A 14,744-nucleotide genomic window follows, 5' to 3' on the forward strand; every position below is an offset into this window, starting at 1 on the left:
TCTTGAGTATTATCATTCACATTATGGACTACTATTTTGATTATGGACCCTATCTTATGTTTGCAGTGATTTTAGTGATATGCAATAGACATATTAGGACTCTCACCTTTGCTTATGTTTTATGACAATTGATGTTTTGGATCATGGATACTATGAGTCATGGCTGACATTTTGACATGTCATATGTTACAAACTTACATGTATCATGTGTGATTGTATCTTGGTTTGACTTGTCACACCATGAAGTACTAGGTTCTGGTTTGAAAACAGTCTATGAAGTGGTGAGTTGTAAGTTTGTAACTAGTAGGTTTACCGTTTCTGTGTTTGAGCATTAAGTTTGAAACCTTTGAATTAGGTTTTTTCATTTTTGTGTTCAGAATACACCTATGGCCCCTCCTAGGCTACTTGTATTATGAAAATACATTGTTTACAAATTGAAAAAAAAAAGTACCGTTTCTCAACCGTTTCTGCTTCGGGCGAAACTCCGAAAACACCGGTTTTTCCGTTTCTGTTTCGGTTGGTGACTATGGCTATGTATACATCAAGGTGGTCTGTATGAGGAATGCAAAATGAACCGCTTTGGAGGTGCCTAATGTCATGTCTGAAAAGAACTGAAGATCTCGCCCATGTCTGAAGAAAGCAGTATCTGTCTCTTGGCTGGCCTCGAGGAGCCTACTGAAGTATCCCACTGGCTGCCGAGAGTATGTAGCAGCTCAGTCCTCTCCTACATCCACCATCTTGCATTGCACTCTTTGCCTCACGTAATCCAGAGGAAACTAGTGACAAAAGCGTTTGCCCTGGGAACCTGGGTGCATAGTCTCGGTCGTTCTTCTTGTGCACTTTTTTGGTGTATGACGTCTTTGTCTTCAAAGAAATTGCTTTCTTCCATGAATGCAGTCATGATAACACCACGGATGAGTGAGACGAGAAGTATTGCCTCGGTGTGTGTCAAATTTTGTTAAATATGATAACACTACGGATGATTGAGGTGAGAAGTTTTGCTTCAGTGTGTACAAAACTTTTGTAAGTCATGATAGTGCCACGGATGAGTAAGGTTAGACGTTTTGCTTAAGTGTGTACTCTAACTTTATAAGCCTTTCAGATTGAGATAGTGCTCTTGCAATTGAAAATCAGCTGTTTACATTGAGGTAGTACTCTTGCAACTCTCACCTTTACACTTACAGGTTGATGATGACATGGAGAGGCACAATGAATTATTCGCCTTTGTGAAAGAAAATGAACAGAATATTGACAAAGTGATTGCCAGACGAAGAAAAGACTTCACAACAGATTTTTTTCAGCATCTTGAATTGATTTATCAAGCTAGTTATGAACAGCCTGATCAGCAAAATGGTAAATCTCCCAACTTAATGACTGTGTTGTATGTGAAACGTAAGGAAAAAAGTTGATTGAGAGTTGGTTCAATATCAGAGCTGATGAAATCCAATGGCTTCCAATTCCCTTGTGAAAGGAAGATGAAGCGGGCTAGGAAACAGTTTTTTGCTTCATGTAGGGAATGATCTTTGGTCGTGGGTCTCAAAGGAATTTTCTTGGCAAGATAGTGTGCATGTGCTATGCTCCGTGTTGCTTCCGGACACTTGGAAAAGGATAAACGCTTTGAATGTCTCTGGATTGAATGACTTGTCTGATGTGTAGTGCTGTAGATTATTTCTGGTCGAACCCTTTGTGTGTGTTATCACAGTGCACTTGGCATGCCATCTGGGTCTTTAAGATCATGAAGTCAAGAGTCTGGATATGAATGCACTGCATGGTGCTCTAGAGTCAGAGGGGCACAACAAGAGATATATTTTGTCTAATAATTGATGCAAACAGAGTCTGACACATGCTTATCAGCATTACCATCCCCTGAAAATGTGGCATTGCACTCGTGTTGTTTTTGGACTGGAATGAGTAGAGAGGTTGCTGAACTTTTGAACTTCAATATGTTGCTAGATCTTGCAAAGGTTGCTCAAAAATGTGCTGCAGCAATTGAGGCTCACGACAAAGCTACAGAGGAAGAGGCAGCAATCAGTACAGCACAGTTGAAATTTGAGGAAATATTGAACTCTCCTTCTTTGGATGTAGCTCGTAATAAAATCGATGAGTTAGCAAAAAGAAATGAACTGGACTCAACCCTGATGCTCTTGATAACAAAGGCATGGGCTACGTCAAAGGAGTCTTCAATGATGAAGGAGGAGGTGTGGTTTCTGTTTGTACCTTTCTGTAGAGATTCAATGTGGTTTTTTCTTTTCTATCTTCCAGCATACTATTAATTGTTCACTTCAAGGAAATCTGCTTGCCATGTTGTCAATGTGCAAGTTTGTGGCTTGAAAGGACAAGGATGGGGTGTGCTTTTATTACATGTAAATACTTATGTATGTAATTGTGTTAAGCCTTCTATCTTTAGTGGTGCATATGCCCAATCAGTCGCCTTATTGTCGTAAGTATTTGCTTTATGTAATATTTTGTCAAGTGGTTGACTTAGTTATGGCTGAATTTGCCTTGCATCTTTGCAGCCATGACAGAAGCTCAGGTTATCTACACCCTCTCTTGCACAAGAGAGGTGGTGGCCTTGAATTGTCATTGCTAGCACCTGTATAGGTATTTCTTTATTATATGGTTGTCGGCTACAAAGTTGATATGCGTTCAAGGTCAGAAAAGCAGCTAGAGAGAAAATTTCTGCTCTAGAGGAAGAAAAAGGTTTAGAGAGAAAACTAGGTTTTAGATGCCCAAGTGACTCATGAGTTGTCAACCATAGCTTTTGACTCATTGAGCATAGCTTCAGCCTTTGGAGGTCTTATTTGAAATCTTTTTTGATAGCTATCTTTCTTGAGCCTTTTGAGGCCATCATTGTATTGATACGAGCGATGTAGTCCCGCAACAAAAATTCAATGATATTTTAATATACTGGTGTGTATATATGGAGCTGTTAGTTTTTCCCTTGCGCCCCCAAGGGTTTTTTCATCCACAATTAGGGACCTTTGTTTGAGGGGGTTGTTGAGCTATATATACAGTTGCTCTATGTATAGCCCCTAGCTATGGAGTGAGCGACGGTAGAGGATTGCTACTCCGCCAGATCCTCTAGTGGTGTTGTGCCGTGTGCACTTCCTGTGTGTAGACTCCCACTGATAATCCTGTACTCGGGGTAGACCTCTCTTTGAGCTCTCATGTGTCTCTGTGAGTAGAATGACGTCTCTGTCATGCATCACCTCCTCCAATCTCCCTGGGTGTGTCCACAGAGAGCCGTTGCAGTTCCAAACTGCCATGTGTATCTCCTCATATAGTGTCCCATAGGCTGCGAGTCCCTATGCTACGGTCTTGCCATCGATGATGACCCGGCCGTCGCGATAGGAGGCTCGTTTTCCTTCATTGCGTGCTTGTTGGATCCGGGGCATGCATGCTCTTCTATGCTCCACTTGCATTTTTGTGAGGTCGTCATCTAGGTAGATGGGGGGCCCTGTGAGACCTCGTAGGATTACCCTCTTTCGGATGAAAAGGGTGCGTGCTTCTTCCGATGGGAATTGGAGTACAAGAGGCCTCTTCTTGGTGAGGTCTTTGCCGGCTCGCCAAGCTTTGGTGAAGGGGGTTGGGTCTTCTACTTTGTAACCAAGTGTGTTGCATAAGGTTTTACCATCTTTCTCGGGGGTGGATTCCTTCCTTTCTTCAATGCCGATGACTCGTATGTTGAGGCGACGGGCGTTCCGCATCTTCTCCTCTTCAAGGGTGGTGTGTACAAGGAGAGCTTCTTCCTTGTGGGCGTCCTCTTTCGCTTCTTTCTTGAGGTTCTTCTTGACCACTTCCACCCATCCCTCCTTTGTGGCTTCGAGCTTGTCTTCTAGGCTCTCGGTAAGGGCTTTAGTGAGTTCTTCTTTGATGGCCTCCTTTGTGTCCTTGTTGATTTCCCCTTCCTCGGGGGTAAGGGATGCAATTGAGGCCTTGAGGATGGCCATTTGCTCATGCATCTCTTCCTTCTCTTTCTTCCATCCTTCTAGCTCCTTCTTTTTGTCTTCCTTCTCCCTTGCCCATTCTTCTTTCTCTTTGTTCAAGACTTCTACTTCTTTCTCAAGCTTGGAGAGGCGGTTGATAATAGTGGTGATGGCGGAGTCGGTCAATTTCTTGTTTTCTTTGATCGTGGCGTGTAGCTTGTCCTCCATTTTGGCCATTTCATCCTTTGTGGCCCCTTTTGCCATAGCCGTTCAGGGGGTGACTCAATGGGTGAGGCCCCTTTGTATTGAAGGTTGAAAAAGGTGACGGGAGAAAACTTGATGGGCAGGGCAGTGGGAATAGCTGACGGGCAGGGGCAGTGGGAGAGAGAAAAGAAAGAAAGAAAGAAAGATTTTTAACGTCTATGTCAGGCCGAAATCGGCCTATGAGACAAATCAAATGTACATGGCGTGTATGTCATCCGTCTATCGGAAAGACAAATGAAACAAAACTGATACAAAACTGAACTGAATGTAGGTAATGGAGTATCTGAGGAGGGATGGGGCTCTATCTCTAGGGGTATATGCATGTCTATATGCTCAAGGTAGTACAATCATGAGAATGCATCAAGCTCTCTAGCTCCATCCTGTACAAATGGGGGGATGTAAGATGTGATACATGGGCGGGGCTGGTGCCAAGGCTACCCGGATGAAAGCTGTCGGGTCGGCCCTCATCTGAGCTACTCGCTCCTCAGTGGCACGGCGCTCCCGGGCTCGGATCTCCTCGATCTGTCGGTGGTGGGAGCTCACGCCCCTGTAGCCTGTGACTCGTGGTCGTCGTCTAGCTCGGTTCACCTCCGCCTGTGGGAGTGTCACTCCTCTCTGAGTATCTGGTGAGGTAGGGGTGGCAATCCTCTGAAAGAAGTCTGTGAGCTGCGACTGTCTCCCCTCTGTCTGTGTAGCTGTGCGTGGCTGTAGTAGTGTGTCCCGATGGCTCTGTATCTCTAGTAAGAAACGTCCGAGCTGTCTCTGATCTCGAGAGTCCATGATCTCTTGGAGAGTGGGCTGTCCTCTGAATAAGGCCTCATACCTGCCTCTGATCTCAGTGTATGCTCTGCATCTACATACAAAGTGCTCCTCACTCTCCACCTCCTCTGTGCAGGCTCTGCAGACTCGCTCCTCCCTGGGAACACCAGTATGTCTCCCGATCTCAATCTCTAACCTGTGTGAAGCCACTCTCAGCTGACCAATCGCCACCCGTGAGCTATGTGGCATATATGTGTCCATATAGCGTGGTCTCTGTATGAACCCCCCAGACAATATGGTGAGAAACTGGTCTCTGTAATCTGACATCCTCGTCCCCAAGCCAGGTGACTCCCAGACTCTCCTAGTGTATAGCTGCCACAGATCTTGTCTCAATACCAAGTTTCTCTCACTGCGAGAGAGGTGAACAGATGGTGAGTGGGGGTCGTACTGGAATGGTGGTAGGCTCTCCATGTCAAGACCGTGTCCCTCAAACCATGCTCTGACCTGTGAGTACCAAGCTCTCGCATGCCCACTCTCTGATAGCTGTATAGCTGCCTCAAATGCTCTACGAGTAAGTCTGTCAGGAGGTAGCTCTCTCATCCTCTGGATGAAGCAGACTGTCTGGAATAATGCCTCTACAACCATAGGTGGTGTGGCGAGCTCGGCTCTAATAATGTCATGTGGCACTGTCTTCTTGCTGCGGAGATCATACATACCTGTGGTCTCTCAAGCTGTGTCCACTGGTCATCTGTCAATCCTGGTGCCCATACTGCCGCCGAGTACATCAGGGCCGGGGTGACTAAGGTGTCAAAAAGCCAGCCCTTCGTGCGGGGCTCCTGAAAGTGTGCCTGGTGGCATCTCCGTTCTAGCATGGTCAGAGCTGCATATCCTCGGGTGAGCCTGTCAGCAGCAGCCTGCCTCATAGTGAAGGGTCCTGGTAGACTGGTGAATGTGATGCCAAGATAGACATAGGAGGTGACTACATCAACCTGTCCTCCTGCTGTTGTGAAGGTGGCAGCGCTCCTCACTGCACTGGATGTGTGAAAGATCATGACCTTGGTTTTGCCAAGGTTCACAGTCAACCCCTTGTGTGTGCTGAATTCGTCCAAGGCCTCAAGATGGCGTTGCAAGCCCTCGGGTGACTCTGAAATCAACACAATATCATCAGCATATAACATGATGTGGACCGGAGTACCTGCCAAGTCGCTCCCCTCTCCCCCTGCTCGTAGTATGTAGTCGGAGATCTCGTCGATGTAGAGCCCAAAGAGTGTCGGGGAGAGTGGGCATCCTTGCTTAACACCAATGGTGCTAGCAATGGTCTCTGAAAAGCCGCCTGGGCAACGAACTCGACCCGTCACCCTCTCGTAGAGAGTATATATGGCCCAAATCATCTCTGTCGGTACCCCAATGCTGTGAAGGCGTTGGAAGAGTCTCTCGCGTGGGACTGTGTCAAAGGCCTTGCGGAAATCCACAAAGCTGCAGTAAAGCCTCTTCTTCCGCGCCTTTGCCCCATCAATGAGGCAGCGCAGAACGAAGATGTGGTCAGTGGTGGAGAAAGCTCGTCTGAAACCTGCCTGGCCTGGAGCTCGTAAACCCTCGGTCTCTGCGTAGCAGCTAAGCTGTGCCTCAAGTACTGCTCCATATAGCTTGGCCATCGTGTGGCCAATCATGATAGTCCTGTAGTTCCCTGGGTCCAGGGTGTCGCCAGATTTGTGGATAGGCACTATGGTGTGCTGTGTCCACTCCTCTGGGAAGCCCTCCCCTATAGCCCGGTTGAAGACATGTGCAATCAACGGGGCTATAGTGGAGGCCGCATAAATGATGTGCTCACTCTGTAATCCAGTGTGGTCAGCTGATCGTCTGTGCTGCATGCGGCGTATGGCCCTCTCTACCATCTCTGCTGTAAAGAAGGAGGAGCACGTGGGGCGTGGCTCATGTGGCTGTGGGATAGGAGGCTGCCCTGGCACCTCATAGAGGCGCTCTGCATAATCATGCCATATCTGTGGATCCTCAATAGCTGTGGTCGGACGTGGCTCGTGCAGGGTGCGCCATGCCGTCGCGCTATCTATGCTCATGAATAGGCGGTATAGCTCAAGCTCCTGTGCCTCTTCGAATGCTCGCCGCTTTTGGCGTGTCAGCGTCTTCATATCTCGTCTGGCCTCTCTCTCTGTGATCTCTCCTAAGGCTCGCCGTGCACGGAGGCGTCGGTATAACTCTCTGCACTCATCATCATACCAGCGGTTCTGAGGCATAGTCCCGGGGGGGGGAGTGCGTCCTGTGTGAGTGGTGTGTGGAAAAGAGCTAATAGCTGAAGTGTGGAGAACGGAAGAGATATGTGATGTGAGAACTGAGAGTGGTGTGGATGGGTGGAGGAGGCATAGGCCATGCTCGACCTCGGCTGAGTAAAGAGAGGCTAGCTCATGTGTGAAATGGATGGTGGTGTGTGGAGTGTGTGCTGTGGAGCTATGTGGGATGGTATCTCCGGTGATGGAGAAAGAGAGGTATGTGTGGTCGGCTCCGATGGGTATGGGTGGAATGGTGAAGGATGTGATAAGGTGTGTAGCCTCCCTGGGTCCCAGAATATAGTCGACTGTACTCCCCCCTCCCTCTGTAACTCCATGTGGCATACAAGTCAGGCCCCCTGAGGTGGGCCACTGGGCCATCCCGTTATAAATAACGAGACGGTGCTGGGAGCCAAGTCGAAGTAGGTGTCGTCCGTAGGCTGTGACTGGAGCTCTGTCTGCTGTATCTCTCATAGTAGCCTCCTCATCTAGAGTGTGTAGTGCCTCTGGGTCCTCGTGGTCATATGTCTCACACTGCTCACTGCGCGTACGAGCATTGAAGTCTCCCATAAGGAAGACTTCACCCAATGTGGAGTACTCCATAATCTCCTCCGTGAGGCATGCGTACGGTGACTCCTGCTCAATAGGGGCGAATCTGGAGCCTGTGGGAGAAAAGTAGCAAAGGGCAATGTAGACGATCCTGTCTCGTGAGAGCTCGAGGCGAATCCACATGTATCGGGCCTGTGGGTCCCGGGCAACAATCTGTAGTCTGCTGTGAAGCCCCTGTCTAAAAAGTATAGCCACTCCTCCTGAACCGCGAGTGGTGTGCTGGCGCATACATCCCCGATGTAGAGACTCCCATTGGAAACCATGTATCCGTGGTAACCCTCTCTCTGGGCTCTCGTGTGTCTCTGTAAGTAGAATGATGTCTCGACCTCTCATCACCTCCTCAAGTCTCTCTGGGTGTGTCCATAGGTCTCCATTGCAATTCCAAACCGTGACATGAATCTCCTCGTGTGTCCCACAGGCCGCGAGTCCCTATGCGATGGTCTTGCCATCAATGATAACCCTACCATCTCGATATACTGCCTTCTTCCCTTCTTTGCGGGCCTGGTGGACTCTAGGCATGCACGTGCGGCGGTGATCTTGTTGCATCTTTGTGAGGTCATCATCAAGATAAATCGGGGGGCCTTCTAGCCCTCTCAAGATGACCCTCTTTCGGAGGAAAGAAGTTCGAGACTCCTCGGAGGCGAATTGGAGGATGAGAGCTCTCTTCTTTGGATCTTTGCCGGCTCTCCAAACTTTGGAGAAAGGGATCTCTTCTTCCTTGTATCCCACTTTCTTGCATAAGGCTTTCCCATCGCTCTCGGGTGTGGACCCTTCTTCTTCTTTGATGCCGGTCACTCGCACATTGAGACGGCGAGCTTGTCGCATTTTCTCCTCCTCGATGGTTGTGTGTACGATGAGTACCTCATCTTTTTGGGCTTCCTCTCTTGCTACCTTCTTGATATTCTTTTTGACCACTTCGACCCATCCTTCTTTGGTGGCTTCTAATTTGTCCTCAATGCTTGCGGTGAGGGCTTTGGTGATCTCCTCCTTGAGGGCTTCCTTAGCCTCCTCTTTAATCTCTCCTTCCTCGGGGGTGAGGGATGTGATGGAAGCATGAAGGAGGTCGATTTGTGCCTTCATCTCTTCTTGCTCTTTCCTCCATCTCTCCCTCTCCGTCTCGTTCTCCCGTGCCCTTCTCTCCTTCTCCTCTTTGAGGTTTTGGATTTCCGCTCTCATGTCCTCTTTTTCTTCGTTCCATAGCTTGATGAAGGTGGCTTTCTCCTCCCTCCATATCTCTCTCTCCATCCACCATTCTTTCATGTCCTTCTCCAATTGTGCAAGCCTCTTGTTCGTGAGCATGAAGGTTGTCTTCATTGTCGATTTCGGCGTCTTGATGATGGGGGAAGACATAGTTGTATTCGGAGCTACCCTCTCTTCATATTGTGAAGAAGAGGGGAGAAGGGGAGTACGTGTATGTATGCGTGTATGTGTGTAGTGTGTGTGTGGGTATGTATCCGTGTGTGTGTGTGTGTGTGTGAGAGAGAGAGAGAGAGAGAGAGAGAGAGAGAGAGAGAGATGGCTGTGTGATCGGGAGAGAGGAGGGGCTGCGTGAGGGGGAGGCTGGGGGGGGGCAGTTCAGCAGCAGGCGGCAACAGCAGGCGGGGGCAATGGCGGGAGCGACGCAACAGGGGGAGTCGGCAGCGAATGGCAGCGGCGGTAGGGGCGGCAGTGGCAGGTGGGGCTGCAGCAGCGGCTGTGCCGCGAACTGCTACAGCTGGGGGTGGGCAGCGTGCGGACACGCAGGGCAGCAAGGGGCGGCAGTGGCAGGTGGGGCTGCAGCAGCGGCTGTGCCGCGCACTGCTACAGCTGGGGATGGGCAGCGCGCACAGAGAGAGAGAGAGAGAGAGAGAGAGAGAGAGAGAGAGAGAGAGAGAGAGAGAGAGAGAGAGAGAGAGAGAGAGGAGAAATGATATATTAATGTCTTCAATCGAGAGAGAAGATGATATATTAATGTCTTCAAGAGAGAGAGAGAGAGAGAGAGAGAGAGAGAGAGAGAGACCTCTCTCTTTGCTTCCGCTCGCTGCCCCTCCACGCTGGCCACCCCTCCACGTTGGCTCCAAATTGGCGCCCCTTGTGCGTGCTGGCCATGGGCAACCACACGCCCTCTCCTCTCCTTCGTGACCTCCATGCGGCACTATCAACGCGCAGCTTCTTTTTATTACGTTGCAAAGTTTGCGTTGATTTTTTTAAAAAAAGGGGATGCCAATTATGTTATGTGGCCAAGGACACTTACAGTTTTTTTAAAGTATAGTTTGGACACTTCTTTTTTTAAAAGTTAAATGTGAACCATGCATATTGTTAATAAACTCACTTACAAAGTTGCAGAAACTTACAGAGACCTTATTTCTTCAGTCTCCTGCTTCTCACGCGCGCTTCCTCTCTCACAGCTGCTCGCGCTCCCGCGCTCCCGCCATCGCCTGCTCGCCTTCAGACGCTCACACCGACGCGTGCAGCTCCTTGTACTTCAACTTTTCGCGATCGAAAAGTGCAAAAAAGACCCGGCTTCGCGTGAAATTTTCAGCTTTTCACGCACTTCGCCATGGATTCCTCCAGCTCAGATGTGCAGCGTGACGACGCGCTAGGTAACATCCAAATTCCATTCACGCATGCTCTCTACACATGGATTACAAGTACTTTCCAGAGTTTCAACCAGCGTGTTACCGCTCTGGAAAATGCGAATGTTCATACGAACCTTCGCTTGGCCTCTCTTGAAGGGGTCGTACATGGGCTCGGTTCCCGACTTTCTACTCTCGAAAATATGGCTCAGTCGACGACTGCGCGTATTTCCGAGGGCGAAACCCATCTCCAGCAATTGCGGATGCAGATTGCTGCTTTTGGGCGTTCGCAAGGTGGTCCGATTGCCACAATTCCATACAAAACTACAAATTTCTCAGGTGAAGAGGAGTGTACGGAACTGGCTGTAAATAACTGGCTGCACCAGTGGACCACATACTTTGATCTCCATGGAGAGCATGATGAACGGAGGATTCAGACGATTCCTCTCTATCTGCGCAGTAAGGCGCTTATCTGGTGGCGTGACATGACAGAGAAGCCTACGACGTGGGCTGATTTTTGTGTGAAATTCAAGAGGGATTTCACTAAAATGGACCCTTTGAAAGCTTATGCCAAACTGCAGAGTCTTCGATGAAAGCTCTGTCTTTTGATAAATATACGATAGCTTTCAAAGAGACGCTCACCTTCTGCAAGGTGGATTCTACGCACGCTGTGCACATGTATTTGCCGGGATTGCATGAGGATTACTGTTGGGCCTTAATTAAGGATAAAGCACCGATTGACGTCGAGGATGCAGTGGCAAAGGCCAGGACGTTCCATTTGATAAATGGAGAGAATTATGTGAAGAAAAGAAATGCAGACCATCAATCTAGTGAGGGTGCTTCGAGGAAGCGACCCCGATTCAAGCATAAGTCCAAATCACCGCCGAGATCTTCTTAGGAGAAGAAGAAAGCCAGAAATGCTTCAGTTGCTGATGCAGTGAAGAAGGGGGCTTGCTTCGGATGTGGCCAGACGGGTCACCAAATCAAGGATTGTCCCAAGAAGAAGAAGACGTAGAAACCGCAAGGCCGTTCTTCGGTTCCGATTTACGAGATCTCAGATAACTCTGATGTTGTTCAAGTTGAAATCCATCATTTAGCGCACACTTCATGCACTAATTGTATTTTTAGCACCAAAGTGTTTGATAAGCACGATCTTCTCCGTTTCCCCGGGAAGATCAATGGTCACGACGTGACCGTACTCCTTGATAATGGAAGCTCACACAATTTTGTGGATGCAAAATTGGTGCAGAAACTGAGCCTGCGCCAGTGTTACTTTCTAGAAAGAAGGATAACACTATGCGCTTCTTCGTGGATTACAAGGGGTTGAATAAGCTCACTGTCAAGAACAAGTATCCGCTCCTGCGCATGGATGATCTGATAGATCGGCTCCATGGAGCGTTGTATTTTATGAAGATAGACTTGCGATTAGGCTATCATCAGATACGGATCAAATTGGAAGATATTCCTAAGACAGGCTTCCATACGCGTTATGGTCACTACGAGTTTTTGGTCTTGCCTTTTGGTTTGACCAACGCTCTAGCTACGTTTCAGCAGATGATGAATGATCTGCTGAGACCACTTTTAGGCAACTTCGTTGTTGTATTTCTCGATGATATCTTGATCTACAGCCGAAGTTTGCCTGAGCACCTAGTGCATATATGCACTGTTCTCGAAGTACTGAGAACTGAGAAGCTTTATGCTAAGGCTTCTAACTGTGAATTCTTTAAGAAAGAGCTTCTGTACTTGGGTCACATTATTACTCGCGATGGAATTCGCATTGACCCTGAAAAATTGGATAAAGTGCGAAATTGGCCCATTCTAAAGAATGTACGCCAAGTAAAGTCCTTTTTAGGCTTTAGTGGATTCTTTCGCAAGTTTATCAAGGATTACTCAAAAGTTGCTGCTTCGCTTACGCAACTTTTAAAAGGAGGGGTGGAAGGGCCAAAGACTTCGGATCCTCATCGCAAAGGTAATCCCCCTGTTGTCTGGAATGAGCGTCTCGACGAGAGCTTTCGGACACTAAAGCACTTGGTGACTATTGCGCCAATATTACACATTGTGGATCCTAGCAAACTGTTTGTGGTTGAAAGGGATGCTATTGATTATGCTATTGGTGCGGCATTATACCAGGATGGACGTCCTGTTCTGTTGCGTTTGAAAGTAAGAAACTTTCTGACGCTGAGATGCGTTATCCAATGTATGAGAAGGAGCTTTACGCCGTAGTCCACGCCCTGAGGAAATGGCGACACTACTTGTATGGCTCTACGTTTGTTGCATGGACATATCATCATTCCTTGCGTTATATCTGTGATCAGGGTGATCTCAGAGGCCGGAAGGCTAGATGGGTTGAGCTTTGCAAGAGTTTGACTTTGAGATCCGCTATAGAAAAGGATTTTGCAATTGAGTTGCTGATGCGCTCAGCAGGATTCTTGAGGTTAATGCCTTGTCTATGGCTGAAATCTCGACGGATTTCTCTCTCTCTCTCTCTCCGAGGGCTATGTTGTTCTGATGGCCATTTTGGCAAGATATGGAACGAGGTCGAAGCGGGGCATGACTCGCATACAGGCTTGGGTGGTCCGGAGGCCCAAGTGAGTCGTGCCGGAGAGACGAGACAGCGACAATACTCCATTAGAGGTGGACTATTGTTCAAAAATGGTAAAGTCTGCGTGCCGGAAATCGATGAGATTCGACAAAGGATTTTGTGCGAATGCCACGATGTTCCTAGCGCTGGGCACCCAGGCATCCAAAGAACTTTGGCTTTGGTCAAACGATATTTCTATTGGCCAAGAATGCGCTCTTACATAGAGAGCTATGTGAAGAGATGTGCTCAGTGTCAGGTCAATAAGGCAGAGCGCCTTAGGAAAGCTGGCCTGCTACATCCATTGGAAATGCCAATCCCAGATGCCAAGTGGCAGAGTATTTCCGTGGACTTTATTGTTGGTTTGTCAAATACTAGTCGGCGCAATGACGCTATTTGGGTTGTGGTCGATAGACTCACAAAAATGGTGACGTTTATACCAACGAAGTCGACAGTAAAAAGCCATGAATTGGCAGTTTTATTTGTCGATCAGCTTTATAAGCTATATGGTCTGCCAAAGGATATCGTCAGTGATTGAGATACTAAATTCATTGGCTGATTTTGGCGAGATGTGTTTGCTCACCTTCAGACGAAGCTGAGTATGTCCTCTTTTGACCATCCTGAGTCCGACGGACAAACTGAGAGGATGAATCAGACGTTAGAGGACATGTTGAGAGCCTATGTCTCTCATAGGCAATCTGATTGGGAAAGGTATCTTCCATAGTTGGAGTTTGCCTAAAATAGTAGCAAGCATTTTGCTACTGGATTTAGCCCATTCATGTTGATGTATGGATTCGAGCCTAAATCCCCAATTGCTATTGGCTTAAAGAAAGTCAAGGAACGCCAAGCTCGTGATTTCCTGTATGACATGCAAGAAATGCTCGAATTGGCTAAGGATAGTATAAGGACGGCTCGTGATCGAGTCACTACTTATGCTAATCAAAAGAGGTCTCCAAGGACTCTAGATGTGGGACAATGGGTCTATCTGAAGATACCCAAGGATTCCAAGACTATGCGAACGGGAAAGCATTATAAGCTTTCAGCTAGATATTGTGGTCCATTCTTGATCACAAAGAAGATTGGCCAAGTTGCCTACAAACTGGCTCTTCCTTTGGATGTTAGTGTACATCCAGTGTTTCATGTCAGCCGCCTTAAAGTGAAATTGGGCGAAGCCAACGTTGTTGTGCCTATTGAGGAAACTGTATGGCAAGATATGCAAACTGAGTATATTCCTCGAGAACCAAAACAGTTTTAGATCATCGTACCCGTCATTCGCGCCAAAAGGCTTATAACGAGTACTTAATTAAATGGAAGGGTCAATCTGAAAGGTTTGCTACTTGGGAACCTGTTAGAGCTTTGAAGGCTCAGTATCCCCACTTCATTGATGAGGACATCAATTGTTCTTAAGGGGGGAAGTATGTTATGTCCCGCTCACAGGAGAGGGGATCTAGCCCAGATGTCGTCGGGATGGGTGTTGAGTGTCCGAGCGGACGTAGTGCGAACCCGGTCAGTGTGGCCGGCCATTATTATAAAAGGGAGGCCAAGGCCTCATTTACAGTTATCGACCCCCACTGGCAGAGTGCTAGTGGTTAGCCCGCGAGGCTAGGAGTGCGCGAGGTCACCTCGAGGAGGTGAGGCTGGTTGCTATGGGACACTCGGTCTTACAGGTGCACGCCTACTACCTCGGATGCTGGCCCTAGCACGGGGGAGCTGCCGGATGGTGGCTTTGGTCGGGTGGTTCGTCCGACGCGTATCTGTAGGCGGTCTGTGT

General features: G+C 48.1%; 2 protein-coding genes across 2 annotated transcripts in view; one reads left to right on the forward strand and one right to left on the reverse strand.

Moving 5' to 3' along the window:
* The window catches only part of LOC147453335 (uncharacterized protein At4g37920-like), a 104,037-nt gene that overhangs the window by 39,264 nt on the left and 50,029 nt on the right, over nucleotides 1-14,744 (forward strand). Inside the window, exons 3-4 of the mRNA XM_086518729.1 lie at nucleotides 1,185-1,353; nucleotides 1,954-2,198. Of these exons, the coding sequence (XP_086374855.1) occupies nucleotides 1,185-1,353; nucleotides 1,954-2,198 (414 nt within the window). The remainder of the gene's footprint in view (nucleotides 1-1,184; nucleotides 1,354-1,953; nucleotides 2,199-14,744) is intronic.
* Nucleotides 3,306-4,190, reverse strand: LOC147453336 (uncharacterized). Its single transcript, XM_086518748.1, has one exon. The coding sequence runs from the start codon at nucleotides 4,188-4,190 to the stop codon at nucleotides 3,306-3,308; it is 885 nt and encodes a 294-aa protein (XP_086374874.1).

The sequence above is a fragment of the Adiantum capillus-veneris genome, chromosome 8 (genome assembly GCF_014529385.1).
Source record: "Adiantum capillus-veneris isolate H3 chromosome 8, ASM1452938v2, whole genome shotgun sequence".
NCBI classification, from domain to species: Eukaryota; Viridiplantae; Streptophyta; class Polypodiopsida; order Polypodiales; family Pteridaceae; genus Adiantum; species Adiantum capillus-veneris.